At 40.6% G+C, this 20,224-nt stretch overlaps 1 protein-coding gene across 1 annotated transcript; it reads right to left on the minus strand.

Annotated features, from left to right (window-relative positions):
• Positions 1 to 2,793: 2,793 nt before the first annotated feature.
• tpk2 (thiamin pyrophosphokinase 2) lies at positions 2,794 to 17,662 on the minus strand. The gene is made up of 8 exons (XM_050064712.1): positions 17,466 to 17,662; positions 17,128 to 17,369; positions 10,463 to 10,526; positions 10,259 to 10,389; positions 9,972 to 10,090; positions 4,123 to 4,255; positions 3,890 to 3,986; positions 2,794 to 3,775 (listed from the first exon to the last, which is right to left on the minus strand). The coding sequence occupies exons 1-8, from the start codon at positions 17,533 to 17,535 to the stop codon at positions 3,729 to 3,731; spliced, it is 903 nt and encodes a 300-aa protein (XP_049920669.1). The 5' UTR covers positions 17,536 to 17,662; the 3' UTR covers positions 2,794 to 3,728.
• Positions 17,663 to 20,224: the final 2,562 nt, after the last annotated feature.

A 20,224-nucleotide genomic window follows, 5' to 3' on the forward strand; every position in this document is an offset into this window, starting at 1 on the left:
GATTTATTTGAAGGCAACAATTTAATAGCTTCAGTTAATTCAGATATTGAAAATGATTTACTCATAAACTCTCTGTCTTCATCAGATAAAGATGGGAGATTAAGTGCGGAAAGAAAATAATCTGTTGTTGAAAAGTCCCCATTTGATTGAGCAGTATACAAGTCACTATAATATTTCTTAAAAGCATCTGTAATTTTGATGGGGTTGTTAGAGATTCTACCAGTGGTTACTTCAATTCCATTGACTGCTCTCTCACTTTCTTCTGTTTCTGCCAGGCCAGCACTTTAATAGTGTTTTATCCGAGTTCATAGTATCTTTGTCTAGACGTTATGATGGATTTCTTGGTTTGGTATGTATTCAGGCTATTATAGTTATTAGAGTATTTTTGTTTACCAGAGTTCTATACAAGTCTTTACTAGGTATTATCTGATGTGCTTTTTCAAGTGCTAGAATTTCAGACTCCAGGGTATCAAGCTCAGCACGATGTTTCTTTTTCAATGCTTTTGTGTAGGAGATAATTTGCCCCCTTAAATAGGCTTTGAGCATGTCCCAAAAAATAAAACTATTAGGAGCAGAGTCTTGATTTGTTAGTGTAAAAAATGTAATCTGTTCTCTGATAAAGGTGCAAAAATCTGGTTGCTTGAGGAGGGTAGGGTAAGCCTCCATCTATAGGCTGTTTTTACCTTATTAGGCATGGAAATGGACAAAACCAAGGGGGAGTGGTCACTAAGTAAGTGAGCAAGGTCTTGAGCATTCAACACTATGGCATAGCTGGGTGGATAGCAAAAAGTTATCAATGTGTGTGCGGGTTCCATGAGGATGTCAGTAAAAACAATAATCTCTGTCTCCTGGGTGTAACCACCTCCAAACATCTGTCAGGTTAATGCCCCTCATAAAAGAAATTGTTAATTTAGCTGCCTTGATAAGAGAAAGTGGCTTATCAGAGGATCTATCAAGGACTGTGTCCAGACAAAGACTGAAATCCCCACCAATTAGAATCACTCCAGTTGCTTGTGCTATATGGAGGAAAATATTTTGAATAAACACAGGGTCATCAAAACTAGGACCAACATTTAGAGTAAATATGCCCCTGGACAAACACAAACCTGCCCATGGGGTCAACAGTCTCTTTAGTAACAATAAAGGGAGTGTTCCTATTTATGAGGATTGCAGTTCCTCTTGCTTTGGTATTAAAGGAAGAGGCAAACACTTGTCCAACCCACTCTCTCTTAAGTTTCTTGTGTTTGTTATGTGTGTCTCTTGTAAGAACATCTGCATTGAGATTCTTCAGGTATGTGTAAACCCTTTTCCTTTTAATTGGGCTATGCTGAGTGTCGGATTTATTGTAGGATTATATATTAACGGTCATGCTATGATCATCTCCATCACACCATAACTGTCTGACTGACATATACTCCTGCACCTTGTAAAGACTTTGAAATCTCTACAATTAAAAACCACCCAAATCTGTTTAGCCCGTCCTGTCCGGTCCGTCCGTTCGTCCCTCCCTTCCTCCCTCACTCATTAACCACAACTAGACTCTACTGTGGAATGGATTCCATGGAATAATTTTATTTTAATTTAATCTCTATTTATGCACTTATTTTAATGTATTTTATTTTGTTTTTATCTTTTATGAGCTGCTGGACAGTTCTTTCTATTCTATTCTCCACACACCTGCTGCTCAAACATGATTGGTTGTTGCTACTCAGACTACAAACAAAAAAAGAAGGCTTCAGGAACCAAAACCTTGTCCTGATGCCTACAGATTCTGCATACATGTGCAAATATATGTTCACAGATATTAGAATAGGGGGGAGCGGGGTGAGTTTAGCCAGTTTTTACTAGAGGCAACTTGTAAGTGAGGACGTGACAGTCATGACTCCAACTAACATTGGATTGGTGCAGAGGTTTGATGTACTATATGCACATATATTTCAGGATGCTGAGCATCTCTGGGAATATTCACTTTGGATCTAAACTAAACCAGAATGACTTCCCAAAAAAAGTGGTCTCTTGGCTCTTAAAGTTTTTACATAAAGATAGTTCAACTTCAAAGGCCAGTTTTCTTCAACAAAACCAATTTTTTTTAAAACAAGTTCAAAATGAAGGACAGATTCCTGCAATTCTCACAGAACTGGACTGCTACTCAACATCCCACTTGCACATTCTACAGGGGAAAAGGAACATCTGCTCCCTTCTGGCTGTGCCACCAAGTTTTTGCAGTTTCAGTCGTTTCTTCAGCAGATCAGCTCTCGGGATGAGTCCTTCATTATTCACTTTGAATGTGAAGGTGGGTTCTCCATCTGCAGTATCCCCACGCCTTCAGAAACTTTGAACTGATGTCAGTACCCTCAAACTTCTGCACCAATCCAATGTTACTGTAGAATTTGTTTTTAGCAGCAATCTTCACAATGACAAATTGTGAGTGGTCAGATTCTTGTCACCACCACCACCATCATCACCATCATCACCATCATCATCATTACTGAGGTCATTTTCTGAACTATCATAGTCAATGGTTTTGCTTAGCGGTTTATCTTACTTTCTTCTGTGCAACTGCAGACCAGAGATTTCTTCTTAGTTTTGACCCCTTCAGAGCATTTTTCTTCCTCTCATTTTCAGCCCTTTTCTTCCTTTTTTTCAGCCTCTTATTTTCAGCCTCTTATTTTCTCTTTATTATGAGCCTTCTCCAGCTCCAGTTTTTCCACAAGAGAAGCTGACGCCCTGCCTGTTTTCCATTTATAGACACATGGAATGACGATTTTAGGTCTAAAATTAACATGATTTAAAATGACATTATTTCAGCATTGAGAATGCAATGAAGAATTAGAGTAAAACAACATTTTGATAATAATCACAATGGTTGAGCCACTGGCTTAAATCACCCCTTCCCCGACATTTTAAAAACTTGCATCATCCTGCAAAATAGAGCTAATATCATGCAAACCGTATAGCTTCACATTGTAGCTTCCTAAAGCACTAACACATGAGATTATTTCAAACTTGGCTGTAATTATTCACACACAAAAAAACATGAATCCTTGAATGAAAAAAACAACATCACTTTGAACAACAAAAAACAGTTTTTTGAATTTAAATATGCATACTAGTTATTCTGTGTGCCTCTCTCTTAACAGGGTGGGTAAAATTGCTGATTCAACTAAAATGTGTGGTCACGTGAACATTTCTTTCAACGGTTGCCTAGAAATATGGGGTGGCTAACTCTCCAGCCGGCTCAAATCACCCCCACTCTCCCCTAATGACAATATAATAAGTTTGACTTCTTCAAGTTTGGTATTATATTCAGCAATTAATGAGGGAAACTATATTATGTTGATGATAATCAGCTAAAAGCTTTAAAAATGACGTTTACAACAAACAAAATGTTACTTACTATGCAAATAACAAAAATGAGCAAGGGAAACTAAAGTATACCAGAGGAGAGAAGAGAATATATGTGAGCTGCAATGGAAAACTTCATGTTCAGTTTTATGGAGAGTTTTGTTGGATAAAGCTCAGTCCCAAATCTAGCCCTCAGTTCACCAGTTATCATGTGAACCAATCAACTCATTGATGTTTCCTGCCTTCAGATTCCAGGTTCAGCTGAGTCTTGGTGGATGTTCTCTTCAAACAAGAACTACAGACACAAAATATTTGTGGGGATAAGTGTAAACAACAATGTAACTGTTTCATGGCATCTGACAGTGCCATTCTGCAGCTTCACTCTATAATGGCCGATGGAGTCCTGCCACAAATTCCTGATAGCTTGACTCTGAAATGAAAATGATAAGATCAACAAAATACTTCCTTAAAAAAAGAGATCTAAAGTTGTCAACTTAATTTCCATGTTTTTTAAACAGTGGACATTTTATAGACAGCCACAGACCTGTGTCTGGCTCAATAAACGAGTGTCGAATGAGGAAGTCCAAGACCACCATGCCAGAGTTAGGTTTGAAGTCATCAGTGGCTAGCAGTTCCTTTACCTGAAACCAAGAACAAGCAATCACATTACCCCTCCAGTATTTTAGGTATCTAACTCTTGGTGCTTTCAGTAACACCTCCTACAATATTGTTACTATTTCACAGGATTACTATTTAGAATATGTCAGCAATACTAACCTTATCTATGGGCAGGAGATAGAAATCTTGGACCTCTCCATCACCCACTCTGGGCTTGAACTCCAGAGGAAGTTCCAAATCAAAGACAAACTGACATTCTGCAAACACACCCTCTTCATCCTCATAGGTGTAGCTAGAAAATACATTGAAGTAGTTAGTTATGGAATCTAATGAGGCTTGACTTTTACTTTTCTTTTGTAATGTTTATATTCTGATTCAAGTTTTTCCTTTGTTTGTCACACTGCACTCAATTTACAATTTTTTTTCTTTATAAAAAAAAAAATACAAAAGACAAAGGAATTACTTTGAAATGTTTGCTTTTATTTTAACAATAAAAGTTAACAAAAGCATTTCCGTTTTGGGTTGCTGCAAGCCTGTCTATAACCAAACTCACTTATAAAAAATACATAAAAGGTGCCTCCTGTTAACAAAATGTATAAAGAAGACAAAACACTTTTGGAAACAAATTAAACATGTCAGGTAGCATGCTATTAAATTACAGGAAAAAAAATCATACATGAGATGCTTGTAATATTGTTTTTTTTTTTCCACAAAGAACACAAGCCTGTTTGCTGCCTCTGGCATGAGCAGGGCTGCCCTGTGGCATGTTACAAAGATTAATTTTCCTATTGGGATTAATAAAGTGCAAACATAACTTTCATCAAATCAGTGTTTATTTTGGCAGCTATTTTAGATTTGGTCTTAGTCCTGACATGAAAATGCTTATTAGTTTTAGTCTCATTTTCGTCATTTTTATCCTTCATAGTTTTGCCCTGGTTTCAGTCATGACATTTTAGCCAATTTTATTTATTATGTTGTCTATGTGTTTTTTATCTTTAAACTAATCCAGTTAGGCTCATTCATGTATCAGAAATTAAAATCAAAGAGAAAGGGTTTTTCTACAACTACAGATAAATTCTACTCATAAACTGTCATTTCTCCAGCAGTGTTTGACAAGTTTAAAGGTTTATGAGCACACACTTTCTGATCATCATTTGAAAAACTCAACATCTCTCTATTTATGTTCTCAAAAACTTTGTCACCAAAACACCACAAATAACAGACAACTAGGATTTGTATTTAGGTTCATTGTAAACTCTGACTTATCCATCTTAAATTTAAGGTGCCTCTTAAAAAATGTATTGTGCATCCCATGCTGTATTCAGCATGTGGATGAACCCGGGCTTTTGGACTGTGTATAATGGTACCATATCAGTAGCGCGGCTACTGACCGCGCAACATGTAGGACGTGTTTGGTGGCTTCTACCGAGGAATGTGCCTTTAAAATATATTTTATTCGTGCAAAGCTGCTTTCTGAACGACTCTGAGTGATAAATTTGGTTAGCAACAATTGCATTTATCTATACTGTGTTACAATGTCTGGCCATGCAAAATCTGACTTGGCCAAAGGAGGCCGCAGAAAGCCTCAGACATCGCCTGGACGTGACCTCCCTGACTCTCGTGAGAAGTCGCCCCATGCTAATGAAGCCCTGCTCTCCAGTATCAAGTCGATGTTGAACGAAATGTGCGCCGATATTGTTAACAAGCTTGACTCCATCATTGCTGAAACTGTCATGAGAGAGATTACAGTGGCTATTTCACCCCTCAAGAGCAAACTGGGAGCTCTCGGGGAGACTGTTGCAGACCTTAAACACACGGCTAACAGCCATAGCAGCCAACTAGCCGACCTCAAAGCTCAAGTTTGCAAACTGACCACTTTGGCTGACTCTCTGTCCAAGAAATGTGAGGATCTTGAGGTGCACTCGCGCTGGAGTATTATACGGATTGTGGGCATACCAGAAAGGTCGGAGGGAGCCCAACCAACAGATTTTATGGCACAGCTTCTACAGAACCTGCTTAAGCTCGACAGCAAACCCACTGCGAGCAATGCCCGGGACCCACCATGACGGCTCATTGCCAGGGTGAATTTGTTCCAGACTCGGAACCTAATACTTCGGCGGGCAAGTGAACTCTCTCCTCTGACCAATGGAGGGAGGGTGATCTCCATCTTCCCTGACTTTAATCCTGCCGTCGAGAAGAAACGGGCTGGTTTTATCAAGGTGAAGAAAGTGCTCCAGTCATGTCCAAATGTGAAGTTCAGGCTACTTCTACCCCACTGTGCTGCGCATCTCACTCCCCAATGGACAGTTTCACAGGTTTGAGGACCCTGATTTGGCACTAGCCTTTGTGAATGAAGACATAAAAAAGGGGGTTACCACAGCCCCATAGTTTTGGCTGAAAGTTAACCCATTTTGTCACTCTAACTTTTTGTTAGTTCAGTGACCAATATGTCTGCTTTGGGGTCATTTGTATAGAATATCCCTGACTCTTCTGTTAAGTTCAGTACGTAAGTGCCTATTTTTTACTTGCTAAGCCCAAAGGAGTTTTATTTTTTTAGGTTATGTTATTGTTGTATGCTCCCTGCTGACTGTTTGAGCAGACTCTGAACTGAGGGGCTGAACTGTTAAGCCACCTGCCTCATAGTTTCCTGTCCAGGCCTGTACACCCTCAAAAATCAGCCAAATTGATTAAGTCTTGATTGATTAAGAATATTCTTTTTTTTTTTTTCAAGTGTTCATCGTGCTTCCACTCGGATTGACTACATTTTGGTTGACAATAGACTACTGTCATCAGTCTCTGACTGTAGTTATGATGCAATACTTGTTTCTGACCATGCACCTGTCACTGTAAAGATTTCTTTTCAAAGTTCCACTAACTCTCATCCTCCTCAGTGATTTAACACAAGTTTGCTCTCCAATGAGGATTTTGTTGGTTAAATCTCTAGACAGATTGACTTTTCTTGCATGCTAATAAAACCTGAGATGTCTCCTCTTCCATTTTGTGTGAGATCCTTAAAGCCTACATTAGATGGGAAATAATCTCATATACTGGTCATGAGAAAAAACTCAGGAAAGACAAACCAGCGCCATTGGCTCGTTGTATTACCCAACTTGATGCTCTATATGCCACTTCTCAGTCTCCTGAAATATATAAGGCACGTGCATCTTTACAGTCAGAATATGATGTGCTTACATCACAGTTTACCACTGAGCTTCTATTAAAGACAAGGTCTTCCTTCTATAAACATGGTGATTAGGCTAGTAAGCTGCTGGCACACCAGTTACATCAGATGATCTCATCTCATCAAATTCTTCAGATTCAGAAGGGCACAGGTAGAACTACAGACACTCTTGGGATTAATAATGTATTCAAACAGTTTTACATGTCTTTGTATTCTTCTGACCATGCATCAGCCTCGCCTTTTTGATCATTTGAGCATTCCCTCCCTTGAATCTTTTGCTTGAGAGGAACTGGAAAAACCAATAAATTTTGCTGAGCTTAATACTGCAGTGTCATCCTTACAAACCGGGAAGTGTCCTGGGCCTGATGGGTTCCCATCAGAGTTTTATGGGAAAAAAAAAAAAAAAAGGCATCAGCTGGCTCTGTCTGTCTTTTGGACATGTATAATGAATCTTTTAATTCTGGTTGCCTCCCCCAAACCCTTATGCTTGCAAATATTTTCCTTATACTAAAGAAGGGCAAGGACCCACTTCTTTCTTTCTTTCACTTCTTCTAAGTCTCTTAAATGTAGATTTTAAATTATTATCCAAACTGTTAGCTATACTCCTTGTATCCGTCCTCCCATCTATAATATCAGATGACCAGACTGGGTTTATCCGTAATAGACATTCTTTTACCAACCTTAGGCATGTGTTTGACACTATCTGTAGTCCTCCAATGTTAAACACCCAGGAAGCGCTCATCTCTCTAGATGCAGAGAAAGCGTCTGACAGAGTCGAGTGGGACTATCTATTCTACTCTCTCTAGAAATTTGGTCTAGGTAAAAATTTCATCTCTTGGATTAAAATACTTTATTCATCTCCCAAGGCATCTGTTAGAACTATTTTCCCCTGCACTGATCCATTTGCCAAGATTGCCCTTTAAGTCCCTATCAGATTTCTGGATACAAACTGAACCTCAGCAAAAGTGAGATAGTTCCTATAAATGACGGAGCTAAGCAATTTCCCCTACATAAATTCCCCTTCAAAATTGGCCACAACAATTTCACCTATCTGGGAATCAAGGTCACTTAAATTTAAATATCTGTATAAAGATAATTTCACCTCGTTGTTGTCTACAACCCAGAAGTATTTTGATTGTTGGTCACTTCTAAATCTGTCATTAGATGCAAGAGTCAATGCTGTTAAAATGCGTCCGCAAACATTGGACCCCATCAAGACCTTGTGGGAGGAGGACTTGGGAGAAGAAATTTCTGATGAACTGTGGTCTGACATTTTACACCAGGTCCATTAAGTCCTATTTGTGCAAGACACGCACTTATACAATGTAAAATTGTACAGGGCACCCACTACACCAATGCTAGACTATCTAAAATTTTCAATAAGATGTCTCCTGCATGTTATCGTTGTCAGCATTCCCCAGCAAATCACATACACATGTTCTGGCTATGTCCAGCTTTGTATAACTACTGGACAGAAGTTTTTAAAACTGTCTCATACATTGTTAAAGAAACAGTTAAACCAAACCCGTTCACGGCTTTGTTTGGTGTCTCCTGCTCACCCTCTCTGTCTGCTAAGAAACAAACTAAAGCCTTTGTAACCTTGTTGGCAAGACATTTAATACTCCTTAACTGGAAAGCCAAAAGTCCTCCCTCTCATTTTCGTTGGATTACAGATATTCTTTACTTTCCTAAATTGGAAATTGGTTTTCTGCCCCTTGCCATGTTGTATAACATCAATATTTTCAATGTGTTACGGCCTGTATTGTTAATTTTTTAATTTGCATTTTTTTCTTTTAATTTGCTTGAATAACACACTGATTGTTACAACCATCTTATTGATGTAAAAATCCAATGTAAAACCTTAAAAAACAACAACAACAAAAAAAAGTCATACTGCCATACTTAAGTTGCTGCAGACTTAAGACAGACTTTACAGTGGACAGTGCTTTGCATGAGGTCAGACGCTGCAAAACCAAACCAGTTCCAGATGACTGAGGAGACAAACCTTTTTTGGGAATTAACTCACCTCCTTTCTTCCTAGCACAAGCCCCCATGTTGATACCCTATGTGGGTGTCGGAAGAGAAATAAACTTCCTTGGATGACGGGGGTCGGAGGCTACCATCAACTACAGGAGCCAAGGTGGAGCCATAATTATTGTAATTACCCAAGTTAATATGAAAATTGATTTTAATTTTTAGACATAGTCTTATGCTATGAACTCAAATTAATTGATAAAATCAATTAATCGCCCAGCCCTAAAACTGCCCATGAGAAAGGTCCTTCATAGGACTGGAAGGACAAACTCCAGTCCAGCCTCTGTCCAAAACTATGTAGCATTCCACCTGACCACCAATCCCCGTGGTCCTTTTGTAAAGTGTTGAGTTTTCATGTAAACAAACAAAAATTATGTTTGCATTCAGCATTTCCCACCAAAATGCATTGTGTGTATCCTTCAGGTCTGTTGAACTTCTTTCCTTATAGAACAGAGTGGATTTCTTTTGGACATTTTAAAACCTGCATTGTTTACATCTGTTTTCCCTGTCAGCAGTCAGCTTCTTCCTTGCCTTAGCTACTGCATTACTGCCACCTGTAGATCAGTGGAATAGTTTGGGACCACTACGAGGCATGTGTAACACATCCCTTGCCTGTGCATGCATGTATGCTCCTGTCATAGATATTAATAATAACTAGATACCAGATGGCAAGATGGTATCTGTTCATTCCAATGAAGTTGCTCACCTGGCACACACGCCAAAAAGGTAATCCTAACTTCTTCTTTCACTCCAAGATCCTCTATTTTGTAATGAGTGGTGATATTAAACTCACCTTACTGTGGATACAGGATAAGCCTTCTCAGCAATGGCTGCTGGGATACATGCCTCCTCCTGACATTCTTTGACCAGAGTGTGTTTGATGCCAACACCAGCAGCCAGACCACCTGCTGCCTTCAAATATACAACACATCACATCACATCAGTCTTCTTGATTCATTTGTGGGAAACTGAATTGGAAGAGCTTTGAATTAAAAATGTTGAACTACTCCTTTAATTCACAGTTTGTTGTACCTACTTGTGCAGTTTATCCAAACATTGTCAGTTACAGTTTGTACTCACCACATTGTCCAGTAGTCCAGGGTATGTCTGCTTTGTAGGGGAGCGTCGTGCTAGCCACATGCTGACTTCCCCACTGTCACTGACAGTGTAACCATTGATATGGACTCCATACCGCTTCACCCCAAAAAGACCTGTAGTATAACATCACGATAAGCTAATACAACACTAACACTGATAAAAGCTGCAATTGTGTGCCAAACTTACTTGTAGCTGCTCTTTCCATCCACATCAAAGGAGGGTCAGAGAATTTTGACATCACACTGTATTTCTGAAAGATAGGAATGCCTCTGAGTTATGGTGATACATATGCTGTTATTGAGAACACCTTGGGTCACTTTAGGTATTCCGATGGGATTTTTGCCTTTATGATTGTTACAGTCCAAGGTCTAGTCCAGTGTGTGAGTTGGAAGAAACTGCATCTGTTACGGAAAAGCTTTAGCAGTCATTCCCTAAAAAAACCTAAAAACTCAAAGTGCACGTCAAATAGATTTTTCCCAAAGACCCATTTATATGGCTGTGCAATTAATCGTCTGGTGATCGCGATTACAATTTTGAGGTCAAACGATTTAAAAATGAATGAAATCGAGGGTAAATGATTTTTGGTCACGGACGCCTGGAGATGTTATTTTGTCTTCTACGGAAGCTGTGCAATACCGCCCCCTCCCCTTCTCTCCTCTATTTGCACCACGAGCCAGTCAAGTAGGTGAACTATGAATAATGCGAGGGGCAGGTGATCGTGGAAGATTTCAAAAACAGCGTGCGGAAAATGGCAGAGGCAGAGCGAGAGAGGTTGGTCTGTGTGTGTGTGTGTGTGTGCACGCACGTGTCTGTGTGTGTGTGTGTGAGACAGAAATGACATGCCGTCGTGTAAACAATTTAAGTCATCACGTGCGCCGCATAATCATTTGCATTTCTTACAACGCTCATGTATATTCCAGTGTTCATTTTTCTGATAAGTTTGCTTTAAACTAGTTATTTGATGCTATAAATAGGGAGTGTGACATCTTGATTGACAGCTATGTGTGCCAATTGGTGTGCTCTCGATCAGCGGCGCTGCTTGTGATTGGTCAGGTAGGTGCGTGGGTGGAAACTCAATACTGCAAAGATCGTTACTGTGCAGACTGAAGCCCTTTTTACTCAGATGCCGCACTATATTAGTCCCTTCTTTATGCCACCTTTGCATTTTTTCACAGAGCCAAACAACGGCGGTGTGTGATTTTAGACAGCATGATAGCAACAGGGAGGCAAAAGAGGAGTGACAGACGTGACATCAATTTGATGCTAGGGTGGTGCTTGAAAAGGGGCATGAGTGTACTCAGAACTCTCCTTAAGTTTCATATTGTGCCCATTAGGGTTGGCAACAGCAGGGCTGTGTAGAGTGATGCAGGAATGAGTCCTAAAACCCAGATATGAGTTAGCCTTTTAGCACTTCTGGTTCCTTCGTCTTTAAGTGAATGGAATTTTTGAATGGGTTTTTGGTTAGATACCTAAAATAAAGTCTGTGGTTAACTCAAGCTTAAGAGATTTTCAGTTTTTGTTTTTCAATATAACCCGTTAGTAAACACCTCACAAGGGATGGGTACCGAAACCTGGTATTAAACAGGCCCTGGGGCTTAATTTTTAAAGATCATATTATTGATAAGCTCCGACATTAACGGTTCTGCTCTCTGTATCTGAGGAATTCATCCTCCTCACAGCCTCACAGCCTGCTGCATGTGTGAGGGGCGGGGCGGGGCCAGCTCTGCCACTCTGTCTCACAGTGATGGGATACTCAATTCCTTTTACTGACTTGAGTTTGTATGAGTCACTCACTAAAGTGAATCGGGTTTTTGAATCACTTGAGTCAGTCACCCAGAGTGAGCACACTACTCAGGTAAGGGAGGAGCTCTCCTCGCCGGCTGTTTCCCTATTTGCCCCAAAGTACTGGTAATCAAGAAACCGTCAAAGGAGGGGGGTGGATTTGAAACACGTTTTCTTTTGGGTGCACAGGGAACACCAGTCTGACAGGCAGTATTTTCTTCAAGCACAATGTTGTTGTCAAGGCAGAACTGTTGAACTGACTTCCATACATCGCTCCAAGAGTCAGCCTGCCTTTTGGACACGAAGTGCGCTTTCGCGTTGTGGGATGCAGAGCAATTAATTAAACACAAAAAACACTCCTTGATTTCAAGTTGCTCGGCATATCTCAAGCACAGTGACAGCTGCTGGGTTTTGGAGCACCGAGCTTCTGCGGTAATCGAGAAAAATCCCATGTTTTGTACTTTTTCCACTGTTACGGCATGTAGGATCTTTGCACAAATGTCAATTATTTCATTCTGGAAATCGGGGCTTGTGGCATTGAAGTAATTTGACTGCATGGTTTGAAAATCAGAGTCATATTTGGACAAAAACTGCAAACTTAAAAAAAAATTGACACAAGCTTCTGACCCTTCTCCCTCACAGTGTCAACGAAAAGGCAATCCAAGTTTGGACAGTAGCCTCACAACATCCATGACTTTGCCCAGATACGTTCTGTTCCTTTCCACTGTAGCTTTATGGCTCTCAGACAGTTTAGCTGCAATCGATCCACTCCTGGATGTACTGGCTTTAAAGTTATCCCATTTAATCATGCAGTTCAGATGGGCCTGTGATTTTGCATGTTTTTCTAGTTTGTTGCTCAGTTTTTTTTCCCAGTCACCCTTCCTGAAGGCATCCTCTGTGCTGCTATCAGTTTGGAAATGGCGACATGCAAAGCAGAAAACTGCATCCTTTCTAACTGAATACTCAAGCCAAGGGTGATTCTTATAGTAGTCGATGGAAACCGATTGCTTTACTTTCCCAAAAACTTTAGAGGGGGATTCGGACAAAGCAGGCTGCTTAAGAGAAGCTTGTTTTTCTCCTAGAGAACCACTAGCTCTTCAGTAGAGTGGACATTGGCTGGAGCTGCTCCAGAGCTGCTCGAAGTTGGCTGCGAGCTTGCTGCTGTCTCTGTTGGCCCATCATTGTGGGTGTTTGTTGTTACAGTGTTAGATTCTGATTACTGTCTGTCTGTGTCCTTTGGAGCAGGACGTTTTAAAAACCTCCTTATGTCCATATTTTTACATTTATGTCACAACTAGCTTACTGTCACGTTATGACTAGCAGAATCGCTGCGGGAGAGACATAGCCTGGAAGACGACTTGTCACATGACTGGAGCACCAAAAAATAATAGATATTTCAGTCCTTCAGCCAAATGAATTCAGGTATTTTATCTGCCGTCACTGGGTGTGTTTTGTGTCACTTAAAATATTTATAAATTATATTCAGAAATAATTTTTGGAATTAATTTGGGAACACTGTAATGACATCCTTTGACCAATAAGTTTATTACCTATTTTAAGTAAAATAATGGAGAAATATATGTATGAACAGATTCAGTCTTATTTTTAAAACAATAATTTTCAGCATGCATATAGGGAAAAATACTCGACTGCCACTGTTCTAACGCAAATGATAGATAGACTGGTATAAGGCAACAGAAAGAGGAATTTTAGATTTTTCAGCTGCTTTTGATATTTTAGATCATGATTTCTGTACGACATCTATTGCACGTCTGTCCGTCCTGGAAGAGGGATCCCTCCTCAGTTGCTCTTCCTGAGGTTTCTACCGTTTTTTCCCCCGTTAAAGGGTTTTTTTGGGGAGTTTTTCCTTATCCGCTGTGAGGGTCCAAAGGACAGAGGGATGTCGTATGCTGTAAAGCCCTCTGAGGCAAATTGTGATTTGTGATATTGGGCTTTATAAATAAAATTGATTGATTGATTGATTGATTGATTGATTGATTTGTTGTTGAAGAAATTAAAACACTATAGATTTTCTGCTTCTGCATTATTGTGGATTAAAAGTTACAAGTGATTCAAGCTTTGGTTTTATCATATTTAGATTATTGTTCGATTGTTTGGTCCAATGCTTCACAAGGAAATATAAGAAAACTGCAAATAGTTCAGAACAAAGTAGCACATGGTGCTCTAGCTTGTGGATGAAGAACAAATGTGAACAAAATGCATGAAAACCTTTTGTGGTTGGATTTATTTTTTATTAAAATACTTGTTGATGGTTTTTATGAGAAATGTCATCACAACCAAGAGGCTATGATCTGTCATGAAAAATTGTCTTTTAGTGCTGGAATGCATAATTATGCAACAAGACAAGCAGCTGGAGGTTATTTTACCTTACCTAAATTTACCCGGGTAAAAAACTTTCCCTCAACCCCACATATCCCTGGAAAAAGTACGCAGTAGGGAGGTAGGACTTTTCAGATTACCCAGAATTCTTGAGGGGCGGGGCTGTTTGCCGAAAAACACTGATCGGTGGAGCACACACACGCAGCGTTCCGCACTTCCTGGTACGGGCAGCCGCTGCAAGCTTTATTTAATTTCTACAGGCTTCACTTCGTTTTTGTTTTGATTAAGGTGGGTAACAAAACCCGGTACTAAATTATTAAAGATCTTAGTATTGATAAGCGCTAATGTAATCGGTTCTTTTGTGCCGACACTGATCTCCTCTACAAACATCTACACACACACCAATGCGACACGGTAACCGGTGAACGGCCGAGCGGCCGCGATGGAAACAAAGTGAAGATAACTTGAAAATGGCTCAAGTTGACCGCAGTTGTTGCTGTAAGTGACATTAAACCTTAGCGAGTAAGAAGCCAATACTTTATCAATATGTGTGTTCAGCAAGCATGAACATGTAAACATGTAGACAGCGATATTCAATATGTTCCGTCCACAGTCTCTCATCCACCATCACTAACGTTATGTCTTACACAAGGACAGCATGCTAGTTCAGCTGATAGTGAATTGTTACTAATAAGCCCAAATGACAGCTGTCTGTATGTAGACTAACTTAGTTTGACACTTATCTTAAAAGACTCAAGTCTTAAGAGACAAACAGCCCCTACTCTCTACACCAGCATGTAACCAGCCAAGCTGGCGGAGCCAAATACAGGGCACACGCCGAATCATCTACGTCATCACGCTAATCTAAATAAAGTTTCCGGAACTTGAGGTGAGGTAGAAACGCAAACCACACAGATTATCAGGAATTATTTTACCCAGGTAAACAAATTCCTGGTAATAAAATTTCCTGGAAATGTTGGTGGAAAAGGGGCTTTTGTTGTAATGACATTTCTAAAAGCTGATAGATTAAAATGGAGGAGCTTTAATGTATTGTTTGTACTGTCCTTGGTACGTATGTATGTACCCGTGCTAGACCCCAGGAAGAATAGCTGCTCCTCTGCAAAAGCTAATGGGGATCTTAATAAACAAACAAACAAACAAACAAACAAACAGGAGCAACACCAGCCCTGTCAGGGGGGGCAGAACAGATGGACACACAACAGCAGCAACAAGAGGAGTTTGAATGAAACAGAGGAGAAGTAACAGAGGAGCCAAACACTTCATCATTGTACAATACAAAGAGAAGTGCCTTGGAGGAGCTGTTCTCAGAGGAAGACAGGGAGCTGAGGTTGATCATCCGACAGAACACCTTGTCCCTCAGTGAGCGTGTTGATTTGGAGGTCGAGCTCTACAAAGGCCTACCTTCCACCCTCATGGCTGAAGAGCCTGTGATGTGGTGGTGGGAGAGGAGAGCAACTCTGCCCCTCCTCACAAAAATTGCAAAGTTACCTCTGTGCTCAAGCCTCCTCCACCCCTAGCGAGAGGGTTTTTTCAACTGCAGGGAACACTATAAGCCAGGAGAGGTTCCGACTTCTGCCTGAGAAGGCAAACATGTTGAGCTTTCTCCAGAGGAACTGCTAAGAACTATTAGGTCTTTTGCAGGCTACATACCTGCCCCAATTTTGAAGCTTTTTTTGAAGTCTTAAAAAAGGCTGTAGCGAACAAGTGGCTAAATGAGACTACAGAACACCGCTTTACAGTCTCATCTTGAAAAAAACAACAACAATCATATAAGTGGTGTTCATTTGTGAAGATTATCTTACTGAACAAAACATGTAATTATTAAGTTTGCAACAGAGCTGATTTTTGTTGTTGTTGCAATAATACATAAATGGAAAACTCCCATTTAGTTTTAGTCAAAGGAACCGGGTCGATGTTTAGGTTCAGTGTGTAGGATTTAGGGGGACATATTGGCAGTAATGGAATATGAAGTATATTTTCATAGTGTATAATCACCTCAAAATAAAAATCGTTATGTTTTGTTACCTTAGATTGAGCTCTTTATATCTATAAAGGGAGCAGGTCTTCATCTATGGAGATAGCCATGTTGCACCAGTAGTCCAGAACGGACAAAGCAAACGCAAGCGCTAGACAGGGTCATTCACAATTCCGCACTGGCCACCATAGTTAGAGGCCTCTCCGCAATGAGCAGCATCAGAAAACCACTGATTTGTACTGTGAAACTGCTTTATTCAGTGTTTTTACTGTTTTAAATCACAGGATCTATTTGTTTTGGAGAGGAGGGGACCTCTGCTGATAATTCAGATCCCAGTAAAAACCTCCTGAACATCTGGATCAGTAAAAAGGTGAGCAAAGACTAGCATGTGGTTGGATAGCCTCCCATCTCTGGCATGCCTAACAGTGTCAGAGAAACACTGATTTATAAAGTTCAACTGCTTTATTCAGTGTTTTGCCAGTTTAAAGCCCTGGTTTGTTTGTTTTGGAGAGGAAGAGACCTCTGCTGATAATTCAGCTCCTGGTATGCAATCTGCAATCCTCACTTCTCTATGCCACTAAATCCCCCAAAATCTATCACACTGAACCTTAAACTTGGTTGGCCTAAAAAAAACCATGATGATGATATTGAGTCTCATATTACCAAAATCCATGCATCCGAGCTATAACTAACAGAGGTGTGTGTGTGTGTGTGTGTGTGTCTCCTGTCTCACCTCATCTCTCCATCCTTTAAGGCAGGTTAGGGAGCTGTGTTGTCTCAGTCTTTGCAGGACAGCGTCCACAGCCTCAGACCTCATGTCGTATGAGTCCAGGCAGGGATTCAGTGACACAGCGCTACCGTGTGGCGGGCTGAACACCTCTGGATACCGTGTCAACAGTGAAGCTACATGGGGAGGAATCCAGCCCACCTGAGCTTCGTTTATCTCAAACCTAAAGCAGTTAGCACGACAGGAGCCTGTGGGAACAGGTTGAAAGTAGTTATTTTAAAAGACAACCTTTCATTCGGTCGACCGCATGTTGTATTTTCACTCTGTCACAGTAACTGTTATACCTGGTAAATAAAAGTTATTCATTCGGCGGAGGAGTTGGAGTATTTTTTCTGACCAGGCAGAGTTGGCCATTTTTCCGTATGACAACAAACTACCTCTCAGGTACCACTACAATAACTGTGTTTGAGTTTAACTATAACCAGCCGAGCGCTAGACTCACGTACCCACAGCGGTGCGCACTGGTGCGCATGTCTGCTTCTTCTTCGTGGCTGACCAAACTGCTGTACTGCTCAATACTCCTTTGTAGATTTTCCCTGAGAGTGGTCTGCCAGGCAGCACTTTTCTTTCTTTCTGTCTGAATTGTCTGTCTATCAATTGATTGATTGATTGATATTTATGATAAACAGACAACAAAAAAGATAGAGACAAATAACAATAACTGAAAGTGAACGGAAACTAAATGAACAGATTGTAATAAACAACAAAAATGTAGTCTTACATGTTCAAAAAGGAGTAGGAGGAAATATGCACGCATTTCCTTTCCCTTATCTTTATACATACATACATATATGTATATATATATATATATATATATACATATATATGTGTGTGTGTGTGTTTGTGTGTGTGTATAAAACTGCTTTTCGTGCTTAATGCTTTTTGTTGTTTATTACATTCTGTTCATTTAGTTCTGTGGAATTCCTCTTTGATGATCCTCTCTGATTTATGCCCAGGGAAAACCACAAAAATGGGCAAAAGTCTTTTCAGAGCCAGAGACACTTTTCTGACAGCCGACAAATCATTGCCTCGCTGATGTATTCAGTATCTCTGATGTTATGTTTAAAACTGTTGCTGCTGAAGAATCAAAGGGCAAAGCATAAAATTTGCTCCGATGATAATGTAAATCCACGATGTGTAATATTTGATCTATGTGGGTGGAACAGATTTTTAAGGTAAATGATAGAGTGTGAGGTGAAATTGTATCTTTCATAGACACTCCTCTGGGAATGATAAGACATCCAAACAGGGTCTGATGACCAACAGCCCCTGAATAAATTGTGCCTCAACGTCCATGACATAATTCACAAGAGGACACGTCATTTCTCTCCTTCCTGCTACACACTCAGCAGGCGATCAACCTCAGGCTTAGATGAAGCAAACCTGCCACTCAGCAGGTTTGCTTCATGGAGTATATTGCCATTGTTACTGACTCAGGGTTACTCTGAACTGGCTTTGTGAAACAGAAAAGTCAGACTTTTCCTCATCTCAGGCTGAACATACTCAGAGTTTTCACAAATCCTGCTCTCTGAAATAGGGCCCAGGTGAACTCGGTCAGGTTAATGAGTGAACATGTGAAAGGAACCAATCAGGAAAAGGAAATGAGGTAAAGGAAGGGAGGTAAGTGAGGAAAAGTGTCAAAATAAAGAAAAAGAAAAATCTTTACCACAGAGACTGTGTTTTCAGGGAGGGCAGGAAGTAGAATCAGATGAGTTACAGGTCTGAGATAGGACTTGTCTTTGACAACAACTTCAGCTGTCCTGATGTGGCCATCTTTGCTTTGAAGGAGGTGAGTCACCTTTCCTTCAGGCCAACGGGCTCTTGGTAGCTGGGAGTCAACAGTCATCACAATGGAGTTTAACTGTAGATCTAGTTTGTCCCTCTGCCATTTGTGCCACAGTTTAACGTGATGGAAGGAAGGATTAGGTTAAGTGTTTCCAGAAATTATCAGATAATATCTGTATGGCGCCATTATTGTTGACTGACGAGATCGGAGTCATGGTAGGAGATGAGGGGGTGATGCTTTCAGACCACACTTATCTTGTGCTATCCCTCCAAAGAAAATACAAGCATCTACAAAAAATTCCATTACCATCCATTAACAAAGCTTCACCACTGCTGCTCATAGGCTCAGATCACACCCACCTCATCACTCTCATTGCATCAGATTGGGTCCTTCTGGGTCACCTGCAGTTGTCAAAACCCGTCTAAGATGGACACTTCAAGGCCGCATCAGAGATTTCCAGTGTCAGAATTTCCCAGTCCCAGGCCAGTGCCTCTTGACATCTTTCAGTTCCCCTGCTGATGAACTGCGCTATCATGTTGAAAGACTTGACACTAACTGTATGCATTAAGAAGGTAGTTATCACTGAAGCAGGACCACTAAGCAGGGGGGCACAACAAGAGTTGAACTCATTGGTGTTAATTGCTATACCACTCCCCTTCTAGACCTTCTAGGAGATGGGTGATGCTTTCAGACCACTCTCCTGAACATTCCTCAGTCTGCAGTGATGCCACAACTCCACAACACTAAATTTCGATAATCAAAGGATGCAGACAGAGCCATCTCATACAATGATCAGACTTCAAAACTGGTGCAGGATGGTTATGTGGCAAGCAACGACCGCCTTGTTATTAGCCATCTACCATCTGACGCAAGGGCTGCGTTCCAAAAACAGTTTGAGTCGCCCTCGCTCACTTGTCCTCAGCACTTGCCATCATAAGGGCTGTTCCATTTCTCTAAACAGCTGAAGTGAACTTGGTGAGATCGACCCTTGAGGGCTGAGTGATCGAGTCAACAACGATGGTCACTCCAGAGCTGTTTATCACCCACAATGCATTGCAGTGGTGCACGAAAAATATGTCCATGCGGTGGCGATAATGAACCTCAAACACCGTTGGCTGCTGTCTATTTACCACCAAAGAAGAAGAAAATTAATTAAGGAGCCAGCACGGGTCGGTATTTAATTGTGCAATTAGACTGTCCGTGGCAGTTATGGCAGAACCCACCGTTTACAAGTGTAAGTATATAAGCTATTTGTCA

This window comes from Epinephelus moara, chromosome 16 (genome assembly GCF_006386435.1).
Source record: "Epinephelus moara isolate mb chromosome 16, YSFRI_EMoa_1.0, whole genome shotgun sequence".
In the NCBI taxonomy this organism is placed as follows: Eukaryota; Metazoa; Chordata; class Actinopteri; order Perciformes; family Serranidae; genus Epinephelus; species Epinephelus moara.

Bases quoted from the DNA above. Each gene is read 5' to 3' on its own strand.
- tpk2 (XM_050064712.1), bottom strand. From the start codon at position 17,535: ATGGCCAACTCTGCCTGGTCAGAAAAAATACTCCAACTCCTCCGCCGA. The intron at 10,390-10,462 runs GTAAGTTTGGCA...GTTATACTACAG, and splicing joins GATGGAAAGAGCAGCTACAA to GTCTTTTTGGGGTGAAGCGG. The intron at 4,256-9,971 runs GTGAGTTTAATA...TGTATTTTCTAG, and splicing joins TATCCTGTATCCACAGTAAG to CTACACCTATGAGGATGAAG.